This window comes from Rhinatrema bivittatum, chromosome 1, assembly GCF_901001135.1.
Source record: "Rhinatrema bivittatum chromosome 1, aRhiBiv1.1, whole genome shotgun sequence".
Taxonomy (NCBI): Eukaryota; Metazoa; Chordata; class Amphibia; order Gymnophiona; family Rhinatrematidae; genus Rhinatrema; species Rhinatrema bivittatum.
This window is the reverse complement of record NC_042615.1, coordinates 278,296,081-278,322,240: the sequence shown is the minus strand read 5'-3', so window position 1 is coordinate 278,322,240 and position 26,160 is coordinate 278,296,081. Positions and strand designations below refer to the sequence as shown.

At 45.5% G+C, this 26,160-nt stretch overlaps 1 protein-coding gene across 5 annotated transcripts in view; it reads left to right on the top strand.

Annotated features, from left to right (window-relative positions):
- The window catches only part of RTKN (rhotekin), a 161,733-nt gene that overhangs the window by 109,448 nt on the left and 26,125 nt on the right, over positions 1-26,160 (top strand). For all 5 annotated transcript variants that reach the window (XM_029595489.1, XM_029595496.1, XM_029595504.1 and 2 more), the window contains 6 exons: positions 5,401-5,600; positions 7,657-7,718; positions 16,124-16,177; positions 18,263-18,380; positions 18,765-18,989; positions 23,585-23,679. In XM_029595489.1, coding sequence (XP_029451349.1) covers positions 5,401-5,600; positions 7,657-7,718; positions 16,124-16,177; positions 18,263-18,380; positions 18,765-18,989; positions 23,585-23,679 — 754 coding nt within the window. The remainder of the gene's footprint in view (positions 1-5,400; positions 5,601-7,656; positions 7,719-16,123; positions 16,178-18,262; positions 18,381-18,764; positions 18,990-23,584; positions 23,680-26,160) is intronic.

Below are 26,160 nucleotides of genomic sequence, written 5' to 3'. Positions count from 1 at the left end.
GAAATTCAACCCAGATTGTTGATTTTCAAAAACCTTTTATTTTAATTTTTTTTTAAAGTTGGCCCAAAAACGTATAAACTTCCATGCCGTACTGTTTCTTGTCAGTGTGATGAGGGGGAGGCTTACTTCAGGGTGGGGGCAGGGAGAAATCCACCTGCTTGCCTACATCCAGTCCAGGGTCGAGTTCTCCTTTCCCCTTCCTCACATTTTATGCTCCCCTCCCCGTTTCTTCTCATTCCTTCCTTATACTTTTCAGAACTGCAGAGCTCCAAGGCCCTGACCAGGCCAGTGAGGTCCCCAGGAAAATGCTGGAAGCAGGGGGAGCCTGCGGCTTCACCTTCATTCTCCCTTTGCCGAATGAGTCTGTGTGTCAGAGGTAGCTAGGAAATAAGTGTAACTGAATAACTTGCCTGCCATGACTTGAGAATCGAAAAAGCAGAATTTATGAATGGAGAGAGACTGCAGAATGTGCAGAGCCGCTGGTTGCCTAGCAACTGGTTTTCTCTCGTCCCCCTTTTTTTTTTTTTTTTTTTTTTTCCCCAGTCGGTTAAATTTTTCCAGACTGCAGGGAAAGGTTTAACTGAGGAAGAGTCCCTGTCGCATTCTTTTATTCTTCCTCACTCACAGACAGGGAAATGCTGAGCTAGTTCCAGGGGTAGCGCTCAGCTAATGGCACCATGCCAGACCCCAGACCCTCTCCACACCCCTCCCATCACAGACATTAAAAGCCCAGAGGGAGGAGCCACTTTTACAGAGCCAAGACTGTGTGAAGACCAGACACCACTCAGGCAGTATTCTGTGTATATGTGAGTGTGTGACATTAATGATTGGGGGGTTGAGGGGATAGGAAGATATGGGACCCTTCCAGTGCTACTTGATGCTCAGCTACCTTGGCAGTGAGCTAAGTCTCAAGGACTCATGGTCAAATTATTGTCCTTCAACTTCCAAACATTATTTTCGCTGTAGCTCCAGCCCTTGTGAAAGGTCTATGCCCTGAGCTAGCGAAAGGGCGCAGAGCCTGGGCTTCAGAACCAGTGTCACAGACAAGACTGTGCAAGATGCACCCTGGACGTCAGCTGCCTGCTATCCTGCCAGCTCACTGCATGTTATGGAGGTAGTGTATGCAAATTTTCTCTCATGCATATTCATTGTGGATATCCTGAAAACCCGACTGGCTGGGGGGGTCCCCAGGACAGGGTTGAGAACCACTGCCTTAGAGGGACCCGACTTCCTGTAGAGCAGTCTAGAGGCCCCAGGCAGGATAGTGCCAGCTATTTTTCTGGGATTGCTCTTGCTGAGGCATGGGAATAATCTTTATGCGTGAGTACCACGGGGTAACAGCAGTTTCACTAGCAGTGAATTCTCAAACATATGAGCAGCATTGTCTGAGGCTGGATAAATAAATTGTATTGGACAATATAGTCATCTACTGAAGTGTAGGCAGTTTGGGGATTTTATTGAACATACTAAACTACCTCACATTTGCATCCTGCAACTTCTGTGCCTTAAGTGTGAATTAAACAAAATCGGTGGACTCAGAATGGATGCCGTAGTTTTATTTGGATTCACAAACGTGCTTGTAGGGTAGAGGGACTGCCCTTCATTCTTGGAGATAATCCTCTTGTTTTGGACAGATGTAGTCGTAGCAGGTTGCGCAGTCTTAGTCCAAGGTGATTTGGTTTTGCCACAGAAAATAGCGCAAACAGAAAACTCTCTTAAGAAATACGAATTTTCCTAATATGCGGCTCATTTTGGCATCTGAAACGGTTAAGAGGTGCATTAAGAAAATGTTGAAAGCTCCACCTGAGTCCCTCCTTCCCTTGGCTAAGGCCTACTATCTTCCTGAGGGTAGCAAGGAGTCCCCGAACGGGAGGGAGGCACAGGATCTGCCGTTGTGGGCCAGTTTTGGATGTGACTTCCCTGCTAGCAGGAGGGGAATCCTCCCTGAGCCTCCTCGCTGATTTTAGACTGGTTCTGCAGCCCTGCCTGGGACTGGCCGCTGAAGCTTTTCTTCTTTAGACATAGAAGCTCCTTGTTTTTAGCACAGAAGATATGAATGTTTCCAGATGTGCCTTGACCCACCCAAGAGAGGTGGAAAGCTTTTCTGCCCTTAGGACAGGAGTTTATTTCTCTTGGGGCTACGTTTATTTTGAGATTCCTCTCTGATGATGGGATGTCAAGGTGTACGCTCTGTTTATTTCGGATCCTCGTTTCCTTTAAATGTGAGTGAGCGGTTAATGTGGTACTTTCTCCAGTTGAACCCACATAGTCTCTGGGACCAGAGGTTGAAAATGGGAGAATTTGTAACTAAATAGATGGTGGTTATGCTGTGGGTTATTTTTTTTTTCCCTTGTTTCTCTTCCTCCTTCCCATTGAAATTGTGGTCTGCTTAGCTTACTGTGGTTTGCTGTCTTATGTTTGGTGATTTTCTATTTCTTTCTGTGCATTGTTATGCCTTCTGATTTTCCTGAAAGGCATGTTGTGTTTGAGAATTGACCAAATGAAATGGAAATAAAATTATTTACAAAATACATAGCTACTGTCGCCTACAGAAGATCTCTGCATGCATTTCAAATGCAGTCTGAGGTAAGAGTTTCCTATGTAAAATCCTGGGAAAAATCCTGGATTATTCATGGGAAAAATTTCATGGGAGGCTGGGTAAAGATATTTAAAAGCCTCAGATGCTATCTTTCAGTTACTTTATTACCCCCTTGATATATTTATTATTGGCTACCAGCTTCCATTTCCAGCTCTGGTCTTATCAGATCAGCACTGGAAGTGCTGGGAGCAAGTAGGATGTTACCTCACTACTGGCAAGGTTTCTGGGGGTCCGGGGGGGGGGGGGGGCAATAGATAGTGTTTTTATTGCAGGCGGGGAGAAGGTGAGAAGGGGGCGGCAGGAAAGATTTTTTTAAGCTTGCCAAATGGGAAACGAAGGGGTGGGAGCACTCAACACACACTCTCCACCCTCCAAACAAATTACAATACCTTACGGGTCCAGCGGTAGATCCGTGCAAAAGGAGGCGCTAGGGACACTAGCGCGTCCCTAGCGCCTCCTTTTTGACAGGAGCAGTGGCTGTCAACGGGTTTGACAGCCGATGTTCAATTTTGCCAGCGTCAGTTCTTGAGCCCGCTGACAGTCACGGGCTCGGAAAACTGGACGCCGGAAAATTGAGTGTCCGGTTCTTGGCCTGACAGCCGCAGGCCGAATTCAAATTTTTTTTTTTTTTTACTTTTTTTACTCTTCAGGACCTCTGACTTAATATCGCCATGATATTAAGTCGGAGGGTGCACAGAAAAGCAGTTTTTACTGCTTTTCTGTGCACTTTCCCGGTGTCGGAAGAAATTAGCACCGACCTTTGGGTCGGCGCTAATTTCAGAAAGTAAAATGTGCGGCTTGGCTGCACATTTTACTTTCTGTATCCCGCGCGCATACCTAATAGGGCCCTCAACATGCATTTGCATGTTGAGGGCCCTATTAGGTGCCGCGGGTTGGACGCGCGTTTTCCTGCCCTTACTGAATAAGGGGTAAGGGAAAACGCGCGTCCAATAGCAGGCTAACAGTGCGCTCCGTTGGTTCGGGGGGGGGGAGGGGGTCCATAGGCTGAAGTAGCTCAGCCTGGCGAGGCCAAAGTGAATTTATTTGGGGGGGGGGGGGGGGAAGTATCTGGGTAAATAGAAAGTAAACCGGCCACACGAGGTTGGATAACTTTAGGCCTACTCTGAAGCAGGCTTAATGTTTTATGGCTAATCTAGCCGGATGTATGCATCTTTGGCTAGATTAGCTGGACAACTCAATCCCTCCCCGGAATGCTCCTGGATTACCCCTTTTTTATCTAAGTTACAGCCAGGGGACTACTTATATGGCTATAATTTAGCCGGATAAATGGCTGAATATGCCTTTTTTTCCCCCCCCATTTAGATGGATAACTTTTGAGTGTAAATGGCTTTTGTATATGGGCCTCATTATCTATGTGCATTATTTTCCTCCCACCGGCCAAAATGTCCCTCCCCGGCTGCCCCCCGGAATATCACCTCCTAAGGCAGCCAGAAGTGCACACCCTGTTGAAGAAGGCGCATACTTTAGCTGCATTAAAGGCGGGGCAGTTTTCAGACGGATGATTTACATGGATACAATGCTTTCTACCAACCTAAATTGCTTTGAAAAGAGCCCTCTTAATGACGCACATTTTATTGACCTATAGTATTTTGGGAATGTGTTACAGTTTTTCAGTTTTACTGTTTAGTCTAGCATGAATAAAACGACTCTATAGGTAGGTTTGTGCTTGCGAGAATGCGCTTAAGGGGCCTGTGTACTAAAGCTTTTCTCCCCTTTTGTGTTTTCTTCCAAGAGCCTCATTCCTTAAGCTTTTGTACCATAGTCACAGAATGGGAGAAAGGCCCTAAGTGTGATTTGACCTGAGCTGGTTGTTGGCTTCAGACTTGCTTTAGGAAGGTGGTGGAAGATATGTGTCTGGAAGGGTTACAGTTACAGCAATGGTGGCAGGCCTTACCTCTTCCACCGATACCTCCCTTGGCTGTAGTGTCAGATGACCCAAAATCACCTGCTTTCCCGAAACTGGAAGGGAAATCTTACAGGCCAAACCTTTCAGTGCGCTTTCCTATCGAGAGGGGCCGGGCCTACAGTGTCTCTCTCTCTTTATCAGTCCTTCCCTTCTTCTCCAGGCCGGAGGGCACTGGTTCCATGACATACCCAATCTCACTGGTCCTTTGAGCAAGACAGTATAACTTGCTGTTCCCCAGTAACTAGAAATTTGAGGGGCGATAACTGGTTCTGTGGTTCAGTTGTCGATCAGATATTGCAGTGGTAGGGGTTAAACATTTACTGGATAAGGCTGACCAGATCTCTCTGGGGCTGGATAATTGGAGATTTTGTACTCCAATTAGGGTGCTCAGCCATTGGAAGAAGTCCATGCAGTTCCAATAATGGTGGTCCCTGAACAGATCTGCTTTTATTTTTTATTTATAGAAAGAATATTATTATTTGTATGTATATTCTGCTTTTCAGCACTGCAAGATGACTTCCCAGTATTTCCCTATCCTGACTTGCTTAAGATTACAAGCATCAGTGGGATTTGAATACTGATTTTCATAGTTTATAACCCACTGCTCTAACCAATAGGCTACTTCTCCCCTCCTGGTTCATCAGGACATCTTATCATTTAATTCCAAAAAAAAAAAAGTCTTCTAAACAAAAGGGTAAGGGAATACCACACACACAAAGGTTCCTAAAATATCATAGAGAGTCCCTGGCTCTTATTGTGTAGGGGCTTACATGTATTATATCCTAGGATTTTATTCCAGGGAGCTTCGGCACACCGGGAATCTTATGCTACACAGGCATGTGGCATAATTCATCATCCCTTGTTCCTATTGCAGGACACGGACATCCAGAAGAAGATCGACCATGAGGTGAGGATGCGGGAAGGAGCGTGCAAGTTACTTGCAGCTTGCACACAGAGAGAACAGGCGCTGGAGGCTGCCAAGAGCCTGCTGATCTGCAACAGCCGCATCATGGCCTACATGTCAGAGCTGCAGCGCATGAAGGAGGCGCAGGTGATGCAACGCATGACGAGACGGTGAGGAGCTTCCCTGTGTGCAATGCAGCATGATTGGGGGGAGTGGGGAGTGGGAGGTGATCAGCTAAGGACATGAGGAGAAAAGACAGAGCAATGCAGAGAAAGTTAGGCGACCAAAGAAGAAGAGGCAGAGCAAGAAAATGAGAGTCTGATGGGCAGAAGGAAGATTTAAGTAGTGGCCACAGGTTAATAGGATGGGAGCTGTGAGCACTCATACAGGCCGATGCAACTTAGTGCGCTCGGCTGAGCACACTGCTTAAGTGCTTGGACATGCGTTTTGGACATTAATTCTTGAGCCCCTAAAGTTAACAGAAAAGCAGAAAATACTGCTTTTCTTTTACTTTTTTCACAGCGATATTAAGTCGGAGGAACAGAAAAAGGTGTAAGGTAAAAAAATTTAAAAAAGAAAAAGTTGTCAGTGGTCAGATTAGGAAAGGGGACGCTCCTATTAACGAGCGTCCGTTTTCCTAACTCGCACTGACAGCCGCCTCCTCTCCTTGGCGCCCGCTACCGAGAAGGGACTAGGGATGAACAATTTCCCCTAGCGCGTCTCCTTTTTACCACGGCAGCCCATTTAAATATGAGATGGGGCGCCCCGGAGAGGTGCATTAGCACTCGTTAGGAGGGCGAGGGCTCGATCATGTGCGCCTGTTTTCCACGCGTCAATACCGCATCGGCCTGCTCGCGAGAAGTGAGGGGAAAATTTGTGAGAGAAGCAGGTTGGAGCAATTGGGTGGGTGGGTGGGAAAGGGCCAACAGTCTCCTGTTTCCTGAGGAAGGGGTGAAGTTCTGGGCACCCCATCTGAAAAAGACATGGCAGACACGGAAAACGTGCAGAGAGGGGGCGACAAAAATGAGAGGATGTAAAAGCCCTCTTATGGGCTCTTTAGCATGGAAAAGAAACAACTGAGAAGGGGATATGGTTGAAATTTATAAAATCATGAGTGGAGCAGAAAGGGTAAACAGGGAACGGTTATTTACCTTTTCAAGTAACACTAGGGCAAGGGGACACTATTAAAAACTAGCAACCTGCAGATTTAAAACAAAACTGACAGAAGTATCTTTTCACTCAGAGCACAATCAAGCTATGGAATCTGGTGCCAGAGGTCAAGCAACTAACATAGTGGGGTTCAAAAAAGGATTGGGGGGCAAGTCCCTTCAGGAAAACTCCATAAACCATTATTAGCCAGGTGGACCCGGGAATACCAGCCCTTATCCCTGGGAGAGAGATAATCAATCTACTTTTGGGATTTGTCGGGTACTTGAGACTCAGACTGGCCCCTATCAGAGACAGGATGCTGGGCTCATTGGACCTTGGTCTGACCCAGCATGGCACGTCTCATGTTCTTAGCTAACAAGGAGTGGAGGTGGAAGACGCACAGAAGTGATGGAGTGGGAGGGTAGAGGCAGCAGAAAGATTATACATTTGGTGCTCTGGATTCTCAGCTATAAACGTTTGCCATGTTTTAAGTCCAGCCCCTGAGGAAAAGATAGAAAGGCAGGGCACATAATTTTCCTTTTCCCACTGTGTCGTAATTGAAAAAACCAAACAGCAAATTACCTACATTCGATTTCATTTTGTTATTTTTAACATTAGTATGTAAAATGAACGAAAGCAATCTCTTGTTTTAAAATCCTATTTAGTAAAACGTGCAGACGCTGTTTTATTTTCTGTTCTGTGTTCCCTTGTGGGCCAGCGTGGGGTTTCCAGAAGCACTGGCTGGAGGGGGGGCTGTAGTGCCGGGCAGGGCTTGTACTCTGAAGCCTGCACTGCTCGGGTTATAAGAAGGAAAAATGCTTTGCTATGGAAAGGTGGCCCTGTGGTTGCCACCCCTTTTACATTAGCACGTGAGCACTGTGGGAAAGGTCAGAATTTGCAGCTTGCAACTGTTTGGCATTTACAACCAACTCGCTCAGAATTTGAACTCGGCCCAACAAGGGCAACTAGAGTCGGCACGTGCTGGTTCGACAGCTGATGCCCAGTTTGCCAGTCTGCGCACGGTGGAATGGAAACTCTGCCTCACGCACGGCTGCGGTCATGTCCTTGTCTCTGCAGACCGTCGGATGCCGGCCCCATGGATGATCGACTACCCTGCCGGGGAAGAGTCTCCATCTCAGGTAAGGGCAGCTCCAGAAATGTGTCTGTCAGTGAGCAATACCGCACAACATACTTCACGTGTCCGATCTAGGGTTACCCGCTGGCCTCATTTCATCTGGGCAAGCTAAGCTGATCCTGGTTTTAACCTCATGTGGTTCTAGCACCTCTAAGAAAAATAGGACTGCTTTTAAAAAGGGGACGAGGTACTTCCTTTAGACAGGCTGGGGACTGGAACTGGGATTACCAGTAAATATGTTACGTAGGCCACAGTTAATTCAAAATAACACAGAATGTATAATAACTGGAAATACTAGAAGAACTTCTGCTAAGCCACTTGTACTTGGCCTGCACTGGCTCCCTGTGAACATATGATGCATATTTAAATCCTTAATGCTGGCTTTTAAAGCTTTGAATGGCTCCTGTGCTCCACATCTGAAAGGGAAATTTAAAATGGTACGAGGCTAACGGGAATTTGCGTTAAAAAAAAAAAAAAAAAAGGTTACTCCCTTGAATTGCCGAGCATTAAAGCTTTCCCTAAGAACCGATTGCAAAATCGTTCGTTTGTAGCAGGGATCCCAGCCTTATGGCGCTCACTTCCATTGGGCTTAAAGGAAGAGATGATGCTTTCAAATTTCGTAAAAATTTGAAAACCTGGCTCATGACAGTGGCCTTCAGTGACTGAGTAATTCATGATGGCTATGAAAAGATGTAGACTGGTAACTGGCTCCCTTCCTGAAATTTTTTTGATGTCATATAATTCAGGATAATAAAGCTCTTCTGGATTATTTGTGTTTTACAAGGAACATGTTTAAATGTTTTATGATAATGGTGTTTTAATTTTTTTTTATTATTTGTGATTGTTATTTGATTGTTTTAAATTATGTTATCGCTTTGGAAGATTCGTCTGGAAAGTGATTAATACATTGTTTTAAATAAATAACTAAATAGATAAACTGGATACAGACTGGGGCAAGATGAGGCAATGGCAAGGCAGGGAATGGCTACTAGGAACTGGACTGGGCAAGGTAGGACAAAACCGGGCAAGGAAAAGACTAGACAAGGACAGGACCAGACAAGGACTAGACAAAGACAGCATGGAACAGAGAACACCAAGGCCTGAAGGCAGCATAGCAGAAGGCCCTTAGGCCGCTAGGCATAAGATCTGAAGGCCACCTGGCAAGGAGAGGTCCAGACAGGCTGCAAGGTAAAGCACAAGGTGAGAGGAGGCCACAAGGCAAGGAACAAGGTAAGCGTGGCCAGTTCAGAGAGCCAAGAGTGACTCCATGAAGAGGCCTCAATGGACTGGACAGGCTGGCCTAAGGAGTGCAGGAACTGCTGAGTCAAGAGGTCGGTTAGTAGGTGTTTCAGGTAACTGGGAGCAGAACATGCTGGAGACCTTGCTGGTGGGGAGGCATCATTGCAGATAAAAGCAGGGCACAGTGAGGCTGCTTGGAAGGCAAAACTGTGACAAAATATAAGAGGAAAAAGCGATTAATATGTTTTCAAAGAGATGGCCGGAACAATTAGCAGTGAAAAGGTACAGAACATATCTGGAGAGGCTGAGGGAAGCAGGATAGCAAAGGTGCAAATGGAGGGTAAAAAAAAAAAAAGCTAAGATAGTAAAAGAGGGTAAAAAGACTATTTGCTAGATATGCCAGTAGAAGGAAGAAGAGCAGAGGGGGAGGTATTGTAAGTCTGAGAGCTGAAAAGGAGGAACATGTAGAGGATAAGGAAAAGCAGAAATACTGAACAAATATTTTTGTTTGAGGTTGGCCAAAGACTGCGGGAAGAAGACCCAGAGGTACAATACATGGCAGTCGTACATATGGCAGAGGGATAGATGCCGCTTGGTTTGCATATAACTAGCAAAACTGAAAGCAGACAAGGCAGTGGGGATCAGATAGAACACGTTCTGGAATATTAAAGAAGCACAGAGAGGCTGCGGCAGCTCCTGTGGCAGGCAGTCCTGTTCAGTCATTCGTTGGAAACAGACTTGGTTCCAAAGGACCAGAAACGGAGAGATGTCCTCCTTCATAAAAGTGGAAATCGGGAGGAGGCTGATAACTACAGGCCAGTCAGCCTGACGTTTGTGGAGGGTAGGTTAATGGAGTCACTACTACATGAGAAGGTAGTGGAATATCTTGAATCTGGCAGGTTCCAGGATCCAAGGCATCGTGGTTTTACCAGGAGAAGTTTATGTAGAAAAAAAATAAAAATAAAATCAAATCCATTTCTTTGGCTGGGTGAACGAGGAATTAGATTGGGGCAAGTGCTGGATGTAGTCTACTTAGATTTCAGCAAAGCTTTTGATGCTGTCCTACACAGGAGACTCCTAAATAAACTGAGCAGTCTAAGATGGGTCTAAGGTGAATCTTTTTTTCTTAATTTTAATTGTTGGGTGGTATTTAATGTGTCTATTTTTAAATATTTGATTGGTTTTTGAGAATGTTTAAAAAAAATTTGAGTTTAATTATTGAATGATGTTCTGTTCATCAGCTGTTTTGAAATATTCATTCTTTTTATTAGTATTGTTATATTTCTTGATTTTATTATTGTTTTATGAGGAATAATAATATTTTTCTTCTTCCATTATTGCGCTGCATACAGAGTCTGGCTTCTTGCAGTTTCCAGTTCAGTTTGTCTGCACGTTTCTGCTTATACTTTAAGGTGTCTTTATTCTGTGATTGAGGGTATGACTGAGATGGGGTATTCTGCTGGCATGTAATTTCTATGTAGGCATTTATAGCAGCCTGGCTTGTTCTGCTTTCCTAATAGGAGGAGTATTGGTGTTTTAGGGCCTGGTGTAATATTTGCAGTGTTGCCAATAGGTAGGATTGTTACTGTTTGAGTGCTGGCAGTTAATGCTGTTTCGTATGAGAGATTTACAATATTGCAAATGTAATTCATAGGTTACTCATGGCTTTGAGAGCCAAGCCCACATCAAATGCACTTTACAATAGGCTTAATACCATATGGGTTCCAAGTGTCTTTTTTGCAGGGTTTTCTGTTTGGCACTGCAGCACTGCATGTAAAAATAATATACATGTTGTGATATTTTTACTTCAGAAGACTATGAAAGTCCTTTTTCATGGAAAATCTGTTATTTTAAATGCATCATTTTTAATTGTGTATGGAGATGGCTGGGAGAGAGGGGGCGCAAGGCTAAGATTCGCCTGGGGCGCTTAATATCCATGCACTGGCCTGAAAGGAGTCCGTCACACACAGACACCCTCCATTCACTCAGCTCCCATTTCTCCAGGGGGCGAATGCTGGGGGAAGGTGGTAAGCGTGTCGTAGGGTTCCTGGGAGTGTGGTAGGGTTGCCAGCTTCCTAGAAATATTATCACTGTCGCTATCTGCCACTCCTCTGGGTAACCTGAACCCTGCTTTCCCCTTTCTGCAGTATTTCAAATCACTGAAAGGGCCAGACTCCAAGGAGTCCCCGCCCTCTCGATGATTTGACCTGTGCCATGCTTTTGGGAGGGGAGTGGGGAAGCACCATCTCATCCCTCACCTCAGGCAGCAGAGTGCCTTGAGCTGCCCCTGACTAGATGGGTATGATGGTCCTCATCTGATGCCATTTTCTGTGATGCAGTATGGTAAAAGCAGGACTGGCACGGTCTGTCTGGAAGAAATGGAGCCTGCTGCTGGATCTCCTTTTCCCAGGGAGCTTATATCCCTAAGTCTGAGCACAGAGATACTGTGACGCGCAAGAGGCAACCGAGCGAATGTCGGAGGGGAATGGAATCCGGGTTTCCTGGTCCACAGCTCTGGACTCTACTCAGAATCCCACGGCTTTGTCCTTACAAATCCCGGCTGATAGCCCTCTGTGTGCTGCCCTGCAGGGCTCCCGAGTTGAAGCGTGAACCTGCCGTCTGTCCTTTGTGGTGGCCTGGGCTGATGGCAGCTCTCGCCAGCCCCAGAGGAAGAGGGAGGACTCTGGCACTGCCCTCCATTGACACCCGCTGCCGGTCAGAGGAGTGCACCGGTTATCTTAAACTTTCTCTCAGGAACCAGTACCACTGCCACTTAATGAGCCACTCTAGCAGTGCACCAGTTCTCAAAGAGCCACAGTCAAATTATTTCTTCTTTTAACCTTAATATTTAGGTATCAGGTCCCTTTGAATGCGAGGTGTGTTCTTGTAGAAAAGCTGCACCAGGAAGCCTAGACCGTCATGAGCCTTAAGGTAGAGGCTTGCTGCTTTGGGGAGCCCCTGGTTAAGGGCGTCTGTTCTAGGGCCTCTGGATGGTACAGGTTTGGCGCCTAAAGGTGCTGCAGCTCTGATCAGAAGAAAGGTCAGTTTGGTGCTGGAGCTTTACGAGAGCATTTGGTGCTGCCGCTGGATCCTAAGTGAAGAAATCTCTGGCTCACTGTGAGTGAAGGCACATGATGTCATCTTGGCAATGAGCAGGCTCTGATTAGGAGGAATGGAGCCTGGCCAGGAAAAAATGTAAAATAAAAGTATAATAAAAAAAAAAACCCAACAAATCTGTTCCCAATACAAATCTCATTTGAAAAGCAACAGAACAAGGATTTCAATTGTACAGAAACTGTGGTAGGGAAAAATAAAGAACTTAACAAAAGGAAATAATCCTATTTGCTGAAGGGTGGGACCCTTTGGAAGTCACTAGAATTTAAATCCTCCCTAATGCTCTTTGCAGACCTGCCAAGTCTTGTGCAATGGGCGGTTCATCTCCCGCAGCCCCACAGGGGGCAGGCTAATCTCCCACCCTGGCAGGAATCTGTGGTCCAGTGTCTTCAGGCAGCAGAAAACAGAGATTCAAATTTACTGCTTCAGCCCCTTTCCTCTAGGCAGGGAACAGGAGAGGAGGAGCTAGGGGAAGGGAGCAGAGCAGATGTGCTCTGCTCTGCTCTGCTCTGTCTTGCTCTAGCCTCACCCCCCCTCCCCAGTTCTCTATCCCCATGTGAACAGGAGGGGAGAGTCTGGAGAAGGGAGCAGAGCAATTGATTTCTGCTTTCTTGTACCCCACTCCAAGCTCAGCCTTTGCCTCCTGTTCCATTGCCAGTTGGGATAGCAAAAAAAAGGGAAGGGGGCTGGAGCAGCGCTCTGATATCTCAGGTCTGGGGCAAAGTCTGGGAGGGGGAATGAGACACCGGGAGAGCACAAGTCTGAAACCGTGAGTGATTTCTGGGGAGAGAGGAGAGAAATGCCGAAAGGGGTTGTGGTGAAGAGGAAGAGATTGCTTGGATGGGAGGGGATGAATGTTTGAGGGTGAAATGAGGAAGGGATGAATGCTTGGGGGAATGACGCAAAAGGGGGTGACTGGGGAAGGTGAGTAGGTGAATTCCAGGGGGGAGGGGGAGACACAAAAGCGGGTTAATGTTGGGGAGATGAGGAGAGAGTTGAATGCTGGGGGAGCAGAAGAAGGGGTAAATGGTGAGGAGAGCATAGGGCTATGAATAAGAGGTGACACAAGAAGAGGGGTGAATTTATTTTACTCCCCAAAGTCAGCAATGCAAATGTGGGCTGACAGGCCCTTCTTTCCTCCCCAAGGTCTCTGTTGCCATGTGTTTTCCAGCTAAGGTGGGGGGAATAAAGGGGATAAGAGGGAGTCAGGGTAGGGGGATGCATGACAACCATGTGGGATTTTTGGAGGGGTAGGATAGGGGAGATGTCAGTTACCACAGGGTAAGTGGAGTGTGTGTGTGTGTGTGTGTGTGTGTGAATTGCTGGCAGGGGAAGAGAGGGCATCAGATGCCCAGGATATGTTTGTGCTAGTTGCTGGGGCAGGGGGGCAGTGGGTGTCAGTTACAATTTTACTGGAATGACTGGAGAGCGGGGATAAGGAATGCAGTGCATGCTGAAAAGCTTCCGGCGGACAATGTTTATTTTTGTATGTTGGTTTAGGGTGTATGTTGGTTAGGGCCCGAGATGTTGAGAGAGTTTGCATGTTGCTGGAGTTGGGTCTTTCATCTTTGACAGCAGGGATATCTTTAACGATTTGGGGTATCGCACGTTAAGTTCTCTCTGTTGCTTCCAGCATGGTGTTTCTCAGCCAGCGGTCCCTGGCATCATTTCTGTCATTGCAGGAGGATGAGGAGGCAGCAAGACCTGGCCTGGACCCGCGCACACTGCACTACACCCAGCACCACAGTCTGCAGAAACCTTTTCTAACCGCATTCCCACCCCCCCCCTCCTCATTTGCCCTGTGGCCTACCTTTTTCTAGTTGGGGGACAGGCCTGAGGCCTGATCTCTGAGAGCGGCCACCGTGGGGGCTTGAGAGTGGAATATTCTCACGTCTGCTTGATAACATTTCCTTGCACTTGCTCCCAGAGATTGGACTTCGGGACTGGCCCCCCCAACTGGGAACATAGTCCATGGGACAGAAGAATAAATTGTAGGAGGTAGATATTCAAAAGCCATTTAGATGGATAACCGAAAAGTTATGCATCTAAATGGCTTAGCTGCGATATTTGTTGACGTAACCAGCTGAATTCTAGCCAGATACTTCTTTAACTGGCTAGAATTTAGCTAACTGTGGCCATGCTGTAGGCAGGTGTAAAGTTAGCCAGATATCTCTATCTGGCTAACTTTTAAGACAGCTGGGTATATTAGCCGGAGAGGTATATCTGGCTAACTTAACCAGCCACTCAGCAGCTGAATATTGGCCCCTTGGAGTTTTGCTAGCTGGCAAGAGAGAGGGAGAGGTTTCTTATCCTTTATTTTATTTATTTATTTATTATTTTTTTTTGAGTAATAGCCAACTGATGGCTGACTGGATAGGAAGAGAAAGAAAAGAGAGAGGGATTATTTTTCAAAGATCAGGTGTTAGCTGGTATGGAGGAACATGGAGGCATTTTTTTTCTTTTCTGAGGTCAATACTGTTGCTATTATTATTTAAATAAGCAGCTTTTTAGTTTAGAAATTAAATTCCTTAAACTGGCTAGTCACCTTCTTAAAATGACGTAGACCAGCTTCAAGGCTGACACATGAGATTAAACACCTGGTAGGGGAGTGAGTACGGTAGATCACCTCCTCTGCTTTTTAATTTTCTGGGGGACCCCTCTCCCCACTCCTGCCTATCGGCCCTGCAACCAGTCCCATGTAATTTAAGGAAGGGTAGCTAGCCCATCCCTGGCATAAGAAAGGTTGGGAAACGCCGTTCAAGCACATGGAAGAGAGTGCCTATGCTGTCAAATGCGCTTCTGGCCTAACATTTGCTCTTTATGGCTCCACTTCCAAGATCAAACTTAAAACGTACCATGTTAACATCTCATCCCTGAGCCAGCTCCCTGCTTGTAGTGATAACAGTCCATTGTTTGGGAGCTTACAACAGCAGTAAGGATATCTGTCAGACAATTTAAATGGAAGTGAAACAATCTTTCCAGTTTTATTTTGTTGGGTGCTAATTTGCGTTTCATGCCTAAATGTTATAGCGCCTGCTTAGCCACTCCCCCAGCTGAGCACTGTAAGGTAAAGCGTGACCACAGCGTGAATAGCTGGTGGGCAGACTCGGGGGAAAGGAGAGTTTTTCCAAACAGGGGGTGTGTGGCTGCAATAAAAGGTGCGCACAGCCTTTATTCCAATAAAGAATAACCAGAAAAGGCAATACGATATAAAGAGACAGAAAAAGAAAGGAGACCTAGGGATAAGACCCGCAGGAGGAATACAGCCAAATTGTTGGCAGCACTGCCGCATGAGGACACGCCGGCCCGTCTAGTTTTGCCTCCTTTGGAAGATGGGAGGAATTTCCCACATGCTCTGCTGCTGAAGGGATCGTCCAGTGCCAGCCACTCCCCAAACAAATGATCTGCTCGCCTGAAAATACCAAAGGAGGTAAGCGGGAAATCTCATACGGGCTTTTTTATGACCAAAGTCTCTTGGTTGCCTTTGGTATAATCATCAATACCCCCTTTTCTTCTCACAGTTTTTTTTTTTAGTTCAGCAGCGTTGTTTATGGAAAAGTGACCCCAAAGAAGAAGATTCTCTCGAAACGCGACCACGTCAGGTCCTCTAAGTTTGTTGTACGATCGCTGCAGCCTTTTCAGCTAAGTTTTTAAATTGCAGTATTTTTAAAAAAACAAAAAAAACCAAAAAAAACAACACTTTAAAAAACCGTGGGAGGAAAAGGGGCTATTGATGATTATATCAAAGGCATCTAAGAGGCTTTGGTCATAAGGTAGCCCCGTATGAGATTTACCCCTTACTTCATTTGATATTCTCTGACGAGCAGATAATTTGTTTGGGAGTGACTTGGTACTGGACGATTCATGTTGTGTTCGTTCCTATTATGGGGATTTTTCTGAACACTGCTACTGAAGGAGGTAGATGGACCGGTGTGCGCTGGAAGCAAAGCAGAGTCGAAGCAGGGGTAAACCCGCTGTGCTCTCTTACGCTGTCCCTCTGTCTACCTGTCAGGCTTAGGTTCTGTTTTCAGTAGCTCATCGTTTTCTCTTTTTCAGATCTGCGGATCCCTCTGATGTGGAAGGACACGGAGTATTTTAAGAATAAAGGAGGTAGGTGCACCAGCGAGCTGTGAGCCTGAAGAGGAGGAAGACCCATTTTGTAGTGTGGGGGTCTCTGCATAACTCATTGGCCCGGCTTCCCTCAGGGGAGTCCATGCTTTGAACGTTCATTCTCCCCTCACCCTGCCGCCCCCTCCACTTCCCCATCTCCAGCCTGGAATACATCCCAATTTCCTTCTTCCCTTTTGCCCAGCTTATAATTGCTCCAGGTTGCCTCCTAGTCTGTGCCCTATTAGCCTGTGTCTCTGATTTTCCACTTCAGTGTTGCCAGATGGGTTTGCTTTGTGCATCCCATTATAGAACAGAATGAACCTCATTCGTAAACCTGGGTACGATCTCAGTCTCTCAAATGTACTGCCCAGTGCCCATCTTACTGCTTGCACTGGGCCAAAAAGAGCCAACTCCTGGAGCTCATAAGGTGTCACGCATACAGGTGACGGATCAAGGTGGGCTTAATCAGGCCACTGGAGCCTAAGACTTGCAACTATTTCCGTCTCTTTCTGCCACATTTTCCTGCTCTCTGGTTGCATCGCTTGACGATCTTCAGTCACTTAGTACTGATACTTCTATTAGCAATGCTGTTTTTGTGTTTATTTCCTTTACTACTTTGGGCTAGATGTACTGAAGAGCTTTTTTCCATTTTGTGCTTATGGGAAAAATGCTTAGTACATACACCCCTACATCTGTGTTTTTTTGGCATTGCGGCATTTTGGGCCTGATTTTAAAAAGCATTTACACCCATAAAACGGCGGGTTTTACTCAAGCAAACGAGCTTTTGAAAATTGCTACAATGTATGCCATTGAATTGTGGATAGGATTTACTCGTGTAAATGCACTTTACGTGAGTAAATAGCTTTTGAAAATTGCTACGATAGCATGTGACGTTTACGCGGGCATCTGCTTTGAAAATTACCTCCCATACATGTTGATTTGGGAATGTCCTATGTGACCACAGCTTCTTCATTCTCTGTTCTGTCAGGGTTGGGATGCCAAGCTACCTTTTTTTGTTTATCTGGTACCGTAATAAAATAGTGTTCACACGGTTTCCAGTGGATGAACTGTGCCTTATTGTGCCTCTATGTATGCATGCCTTCTGACATCCAGCACGTTGCACCCCGCCACAAGAGATGGGGAAACTGCCTTCAGTTTTGGGCTCCAGAATCTGCACTTGTCTGTTTTTCCAGTTTTTTTTCTGTCCTTGCTATAAACCATGCTGCCAACGATGAGTGATGGAGAACTGCAGCACAGGACAGTGGACTACACACAAGTTGGTTTACAGGGAGCATACAACAAAAACTGGAATAACAGACAACTGCAGACTCTGTGGTGCAGAACCGGAGGTGGCTTCCCCTCTCCATTCTGGATATGAAGTGCTGATGTCTGAAGGCCTCTATACTTCCTCTCCTTTCTTACACAACCTAAGGCTGGTATTCAGCCACGGGGAGTCCAGCCAAGTTAGTCAGATAAACTTATTTGGCTACCTTCCATTGGATATTCAGTGGCACAGTCATACTGACTGAATATTTATTTATTATATTTATATTCCGCTTTGGTACATTCAGATGCTGTAGGTATTTAGCTGTCCCCAGAGGGCTCACAATCCGAGTTGTACCTGAGGCAATGGAGGGTGACGTGACTTGCTCCAGGTCACAAGGAGCAGCAGTGGGATTTGAACCCTGGCTTCCCTGTTTGTAGTCTGCTGCTCCAACCACTAGGGTAATCTGTAACCAGCCATCTCAATGTTAGCCAGAGAAGTTTATACTGCTAACTTTAGGACTGCTCTCAGGTAGACTTAGTTATCCATATAACGCTGAATGATAGCGTTATGCAGCTTAAGTTATCCAGATAACTTTGCTCTGCTCCAGGTCTCCCCTGGAATGCCTCTGAGCTATCCAAATAAATTTTATCTGTCTAAACACTTAAGCTGGATAACTCTGAGGCGGTTCTTGCAGCAGGAAATTGAAACGCAGCTGTCTGGGCTAAGTTGAGGACTTAGCTGGACAAACGCCCTGAATATGGACCTCTCTGTGCCTGTTTCCTATGTGCATTTGTCAGCCATTCTCTCCTCTGTTCCAGACCTGCATCGCTGTGCTGTGTTCTGCCTTCTTCAGGTCGGCGTGGAAATCTATGACACAGAAATGGTGATGGTAGACCGAACGTTTACCGATATCTGCTTTGAAAATGGAATTGTTTTGTGAGTAAAAGAAGCTATGGGAATTCTGCTTACAATTGTGGTGCGGGGAGAGAGAAATACAGATTCCCACAGAGTTCAGAGTTCAGCCATGGACAGACGAGGCAGCTGGGGGGGGCCCTGCTCCATTTCAGTGAAACTTCCTAAGCTGGTGGGGAGGTGAATGGCGTGGTTAGGGAAGTGTTTTCTGCATGGTTGAGGTAAGAAGTCCAGAGACCCGTAATGCTTTTCCCTGACAGGGCTTTAACACACTTTGACGTGGTTACTCCTTGGCAGGTAGGTAGCGGGGTGGAGGAGGAGGAGGCTGTAACCAGTGCCTGCAACATTCCTGTTTGGGATGTGCTCTCCGTTCTCATCTTCCTTCTCTCTCTCTCTTTCTCCGGGCAGTCATGATGCCGGCCCTGAGTTTGAGCTGAAGGTGGAGATCTACAGCTGTGGGATGGAGGATGACTTCTCACTCGGCAACACTCCCAAGAAGCTTGCCAGCAAGCTGAGCAGCTCCCTGGGGCGCTCTTCCGGAAAGAGGGTGCGGGCTGCGCTGGACGGAGGGGGAGGGAGCCCCGTCAGTAATGGAGGGGGCAGTCCCATCCTGCTCCCTGCCCCCAGCGTGCCGTAAGTGTCCCTGCAGCCGTTCTGCTGCTCCTCTGCTGTGCGACTTAGGCAGCAGCCATGACATCGGTAAAGCTGCCCCGGTCATCGCTCAGCCCAGGAGTCCCACAGCTGCCAAGTCCAACGATTTCTGGAAGCAGACGTTTTTGACCCTCCCTCCTGATGCATTTTATTACGTGCAGTACTGATTTCAAACTGCAGTGGGATTACAAATAATCCATAGTGCATTGGGAGGCAAGATTTAAAACCCAGGAACAGGAAGCAGTCTCTTTCCAGAAACTGGTCACTTGCTCTGCTTTGCCTCAGTTACAGTCCCTGCCTTCTGCTTCCCTTTCACCTCATCCCCTGTACTTATCCAGGCCTCTGCTCCTGCCCTGCATGCTGTCGCCCTGTTGTTCATCTCCCCCAGTTCTTCCAGCCCTCGGTCTTTCCAAAGGAGCCCCTTAAGCTCAGCCTCTTTATTCCAGCTCCGTCCTCTCCCTCGTTTTCTTTTAATAAGCCTTTGTGCATTATTCTGCTTCATATTTATTTTGCATTGTATTGAATCTCTGCAGCGCTGTGGTCAGAAAGTATTTTAAGACATGATTAGCAAGTAAATGAAATGAACAAATTCTATAAAAAAGAGCTGAGTCAGGAAGGGACCACATGCGCTCTATTGTAATGGAACTTCTTTGGCCCCCAGTCCTCTGTAGGATCAAGTTTTAAAATTCTTATTCTTGCTTTCAAGGCAATTTACAAAGGCCAACCTCGGTATCTTGTGAGTTTATTAATTCAGTATTTTCCAAGGAACCTTGGAATTAATTGCCTATTGAGTAACGCTCTGAGCATGATTTTGTAAAATTTAAGGACATAAGAACATAAGAACATGCCATGCTGGGTCAGACCAAGGGTCCATCAAGCCCAGCATCCTGTTTCCAACAATGGCCAATCCAGGTCATAAGAACCTGGCAAGTACCCAAAAATTAAGTCTACTCCATGTTACCATTGCTAGTAATAGCAGTGGCTAATTTCTAAGCCTTTACCAACTGATTCTTGCCTTGTTAAACCCATCTTAAGATTTTCTAGTTCAGTTTGGACAAACGGATTTTATAATGTGATTTTTTTTTATTTTGCTGTATATTGAGTATGTTTTTTAGTGTTTTATTATGTTACTTTACTATTGAAGGAGGGATATCTTATAGCTGGCAGCTGGAATAGCAGCATGTTCAGGATTAACTGGGCAGACCGGATGGACCCATTGGTCTTTTTCTGCCATAATCTACTATGTCATTATGTGTGTCTGTGATGTCTTTGTTTAATTTAAACTGTTAATTGCCTTGATATAATATTGAAAGGCAGTATATCAAATAACATAACTTCCTAACTAAGGGACCAGGTTGATGAGTAGAAAGGCAAAGAGAAAATTGGTAGGGTGTGTGGGAGAGATAATTTCCTCATGTTGCTCTTGAGTCTGCTCCCCATTAAGCTTCATGTCATGATTTCTTGTTTTAAACTTCATTTCTGTGTTTGCTTTTTGTTCATTATTTATGTCATTGAGATATCAGAACATCTCTACCACATCTCCAGACTAACATGGCTACCCCCTCTGAAGATTTCTGTTATATCCCCTATCATTTTCCTCCTCTAGGGTAGATATATTTAAATCCTTAAGTCTCATTTCATAATGCTTTTGTTGCAGACTATGCACCATTTTGGTAGCCCTCATTTGAACCACCTCCACTGTCTATATCCTTTCAATGGTATGGCCTTGGACGTGAAACTCCAGATGAGATCTTACCAATGATTTTTAAAGATGCATTATCCCCTCTTTATTTATCTACTGGTAATGCTTCCTGCTGTGCACCCTGATATTCACCTAGCTTTGACTGCTGCCTTGTATTCTTTTGCTCCCTTGAGGTCTTCACAGATGATCACCTTGAGATCTCTGTCTTGTTTGGTGTCCATCAGTATCTCATCCATGTCACATGTTGCTCCCCTGAATTTCTAAACCTCAAATGCATGACTCCACTTTTTTTTGCATTAAATCTTAGCTGCCAAGCATTTGACCTTGGGGTAATAGTATATGGCGATTGAAGACAGCAAAGCAATATGACAAGGCGATAGCTAAAGCCAGAAGAACTCTGGGCGGCTTAGAGAGAGGAATAGCCAGCAGGAAAAAGGAGGTGATAATGCCCTTGTACAGGTCCTTGGTGAAGCCTCACCTGGAGTACTGAGTTCAGTTCTGGAGACCGTATCTCAAAAAGGTTAGAGATAGGATAGAGGCAGTCCAGAGAAAGGCGACCAAAATGGTGTGGGGTCTATATTGGAAGACTTATGAGGAGAAGCTGAAGGATCTGAACATGTAAACCCTGGAAGAGAGGAGGTGCAGGGGAGATATGATACAGACCTTCAGATACCTGAAAGGTTTTAATGATGCACAATTGACACAATCAACAAACCTTTTTTGTTGGAAAGAAATTATAGAACAGGGGGGTCAAGAAATGAAACTCCAGGGAGGACGTCTCAGAACCAATGTCAGGAAATATTTCTGCATGGAGAGGGTGGTGAATGCCTGGAATGCCCTTCCGGAGGAGGTGGTGAAAACAATAACAGAGAGAGAATTCAAAGGGGAATGGGATAAACACTGTGAATCCCTAAAGGCTAGAGGATGGAAATGAAGAAGAGGGTGCATAGTGGTAAACTGTACAGCGTGGCAGTTACTACCATTAGAAGCTTGCTGGGCAGACTGGATAGGCCATCTGGTCCCTTTTTTGCCATCATTACTATGAACTATATTTTGTTACTATGACCACTCTTCAAGTTTTTTTTTAGCCCTCGTCTCATTTGGTCTACTCTGTCATCTGTGTCCATCAAGTAGCAGATCAGTCTCGTCTGCAAAAATAGCTTTCCTGCTACCTTCTCTGCAATGTAACTTATGAAAATATTCAGCCGAATTGGCTCAAAGATCGATTCCTAAGACACTTCGCTCCTAATCTCCCTTTCATTGGCATAACTCTATTTACCACTGGCTTCTGTTGTCTGTCACTCAACCCGTTTCTACCCCGGTCAACCAGCTTAGGGTCCACTTCTAGGCTGCTCGGTTTATTTACGAGCATCCTGTGTGAGACAGTGTCAGAAGCTTTACTAAAATCTAAGCATACCACATCCAGTGCCCACCCCTGATCTAATTCTATGGTCACCGAGTCAAAGAAGTGGATCGGGTATTTTTTTTTTTTTGTTTAAACAAGATCGCCCTCTAGTAAAACGAGGCTGTCTTGGATTCTGCAATCTGCTACACCAGTGATTGTTTTCTAGCCAGGTCATTTGTCCCCAGATAACTTTTTCCTTCCCTTCTTTCTATTCCAGCTATATTAATGTACTTTGCATCTCAGCTAGCCGAGAATCTAAGTAGGCATTTAACTTTCTTCTCTCCCTCTAATCCTGCCCCCAGATTTATTCCTTTTATGATAGAATTCCCCTGAAGAATGAGTTTCCTCCTCCTCTGTGACACTACTCTTGAGTTCTGCTTTACAGTTGGGCCCCTGCATCTTCAACTCTCTCTCCATAATGGATGCATCTGTGGAAGCCTTTCATTTATTACCAGTGCAGTGATACTGTGTGGGGAATGTATCTCTGACTCACAGCCTTTGTACCACCTGACCCCACTGTGTTCCATCTGCAGCTTGTTTTGAGGATCCTTTGTGGGGATGGGGGCGGACTCAGTGGACTCTGGTTAACGGAGGAGACCAATTCCACCCTGAACTGAGAAATGCAAATACCCACAAGTCAGATTGCTTTATGTATTGCCATTTGTGTAAGTGCTTTAATTACTTTCTGCGCTGTAAATAGGTTTGTGATCATTTCACCATTATTGATGGTATTTGTGTCCTTCCTTAGGCACATCGCTAAAGAACTAGACACTGAGCTAAATAACTTTTTAGCATATTTGCTTTCGGCTGGTTCCCTTTGTCACAATTTTTTAATCTTTACTATTTCCTTGGTTTTACTTCTCATCCTTATAGATACATTCATACACACACACATAACTAAATCCCACCTACCTACCCTAATTTTCTTTGTCCCAGAACTTACCCGCTCCACAGAGCTGGCCAGCTGCCGGCACACACTTCCCCTGAACAGTGCCCGCCCAGCCTCTTTTCTGCAGCCTGGCACTTCCGCTCGTACCGGGAGGTACGCGCGCGTGGCTGGGCCGTTTCGAAAACGCGCTCAGCGCGCGCACGGCCCAGCCACGCGCACATCTCCCGGGATTTAAACGCCCCGGGCTTTTTAAAATCAGGTCCATTATTTGCAAACTGTGCACATTATTTGCCGAAAACCAATCTGAATGAAACAAATGAAAAAATTAAAATATACAAAAACATAAAACATTAAAGAAAAAGGAAAAACAAAATTCCTGGCCCCTAAACCTCTCTACTGCCCTCCCTGCCTTCCTCTTGTTTTTTTTTCCTGCTAATTCCTGTTTATTCCCTCAGCAGCAGAGCCTCAGCCTCTCCCTGGGCTTCTGGTGCCATCAGATAACGCTTATTTGTGTCTCAAGTGTCTAAAAGATGCTTATTTGAAATGTTTATTTCTTTTGCTCTCTTTGAACATATTTGTAGTGGCCCAAAGTACCATCTGCTGGCCCACACACAGCTCTCCTTGATGGATGTGCAAGACAGCTTCCGAACGCATGACCTCACCATCACCAGTAATGGTAGGCAATATTTAGAAATGCACTTCTTAATGCTTGCTGTCTCGATGCTCTTGTATTGAAATGCACTGAAGTTAATGGTCATGCTTGGCTCTCTTGGATTGTTGGGGCAGGTGCGTTTGACCTGGCAGCTTCCTCCTTCTCCTTTCGAGGCTTCCAGCTCAGTCAGAACCGGGGCCTAGGATGGGGCAGCCTGTGACATTAATACTTGCTTTCTCAGCATTCTTGCATTGGAGTGCATTTGCATTAATGCTCTTTGCCTCGGTGCTCTTGTATAGAGAGCACTGTCATGCTAACATTTGCACTCTCAACTCTCTCACACTGGAGCACTAATGCTCCTTCTCTCGGCACTCTGTATTGCCGAGCGGTAATGTTAATACTCACTCTCATATTGGAGTGCTGTCACGTTAATGCTTGATCTCTTAGCACCCTTGCACTGGAGTGCAGTGTTAATGCTCATTGTTTTGGCACTCTCGGGTTGGAGTGCAGTCATGTTAATACCCAGTCTCTTAGTGCTCTCACATTAAGCGTGTTGGACTTGGTGGAACAGTACATTTATGTTACTTTCCTTAGAAAATCCAGTTAGTTAACATTGGGCTGATGGGGGGGGGGGGGGTGTCTGTTTCTTTTCTTCAAACCACCTACTCTTTGTATTATAGAAAATAATTAGAAATCTGATTTGTTATAAAGTCCTAAAAGTCAGGCCCCCATGTATTAGTGTGCGGTTGAATTTACATATTTTGTTCGTGCAAGTTTATTCTTGATGCACTAGGAGTTTAGCCCACAAAAAATGTTCGTAGAAATGTGAGGAAAAGCGTGCACACAACTTAGCGTGTCTCCATCCATATCCCATGTTAATGAAGGCCTTAGCAATTACTTCCCAAGGCAGAGGGGTGCATAGACTCAACTTATTGGTTTAATGCTCGAGATTTAATTCCTGATCAGAGCTGGAGTAAAGTTACTCGGGCTGATGGAAATGTACGGGGCTGAACGTGGAGTTCATGGTGCCGGGGGTCCTGTACTTGGCATTCATGTGCCATAAAACACAATACGGTCGATTTCTAAGCCCTACGTGTGCCAAATCTGGGAGATACGCACACGTCTCGGACCGGCGCATGCCGCGCAGATTTTAAAAAGCATGTGAATACGTGCGTATCTCCTGGTAAGCATACGAATCAAAGGGGGCAGGGTGGGTGTGGTCTGGACGGGACATGGACGTTCCAGGAAGTTACTTTGAAATGTGTGCATGCCGGGGTCCCCTACCGTGTAACTTTACTTCTGCTATGAATGGCGTGTAAGTACTAAAACTTAAAAAAAAACCAAGGCAAGTCAGCGAGGTTTTAAGGGTCAGGGTTAAAAAGGTAGAAGGGAGGCTAAATAACAGGGGGGGGGGGGAGTTTAGGAAATCCGATCTGTTAACTGGGCAAACTGGGAGCGAACTGGGAAAAAAGGGCTATTGTATCAGTGTGCATATCAAATAAAATCTCCCCCACTTACGTAGTAGAACTGGCATTTGTGCACACATGAGTATGTGCATATAAAATTGTGCGAGCATGTATGCACATGTAGCCGATCTTATAACATGCGTGCATATATGCACATATCTTATAAAATGGCCGCACCTCTGGGTGCGAGCCGGCACGCAGCTGTTTGAAAGTTATCGTTAATTTGCGCACACACATGAGTTTGGAAAAAGTGAAGCTCATTAAAGCTAGGGGACTACAGAATGAGTAAGGGGCACAAAAGTTTTAGGTGCACAACCTTTATGTTCCTAACGCTAGATCTGATGATATAAGGTGCGCTAGACGTTACTCTCGATGCAGCAAGACGTGTTGCATGCAAAAACTGTGTGCACAAACCTGCGTAAAAGTGTATGCGCAAATTGGTGCCCCTCAATTTAAACCCCATGTTAATGATGGCATTAGCTATGCAGAGATGACACAGAGAGGTACATGGGTTTAGCACATGGGTTTAAATAGTGCTGGAAATGTAACTTCTGATCAGAGCTGGAATAATGTTGTTGCTTAACGTATGAGAGTGAGCCTGATGTTCATGGTTTGGAGTCTGGCACTCTGAATTCATGCTCATTAAACACAACTTTGTGCACAAATCAAACATGTTTTATGTGTGTAGAATATGCTTTATACACACACACTATTTTATTTATATAAACACACAAATTATGTTTCATGTGCATAAATCTTGTTCCTTGCACAGAGGACACTGTGCAGAAAATGAGGTTGATATTCAGAATGGTTTATCTGGCCTTGTTTATCACTTATCCGAACAAACCAGGGGGGTTAAATATGCCTCCCCTCCCCCCCTCACTGTCCAGATAAGTTTTAGCCAGATATGTAATTATCCAGCTAAATGTTTTCCAGAGAAAAATAGGTGTTCTGAGGTGGAGCTTAAACTCCTCTGAGCAGGTCTGAATGCCTGCATAACATTAGGCAAGTATATTCAGCAGAAGACTTGTCCCACTGA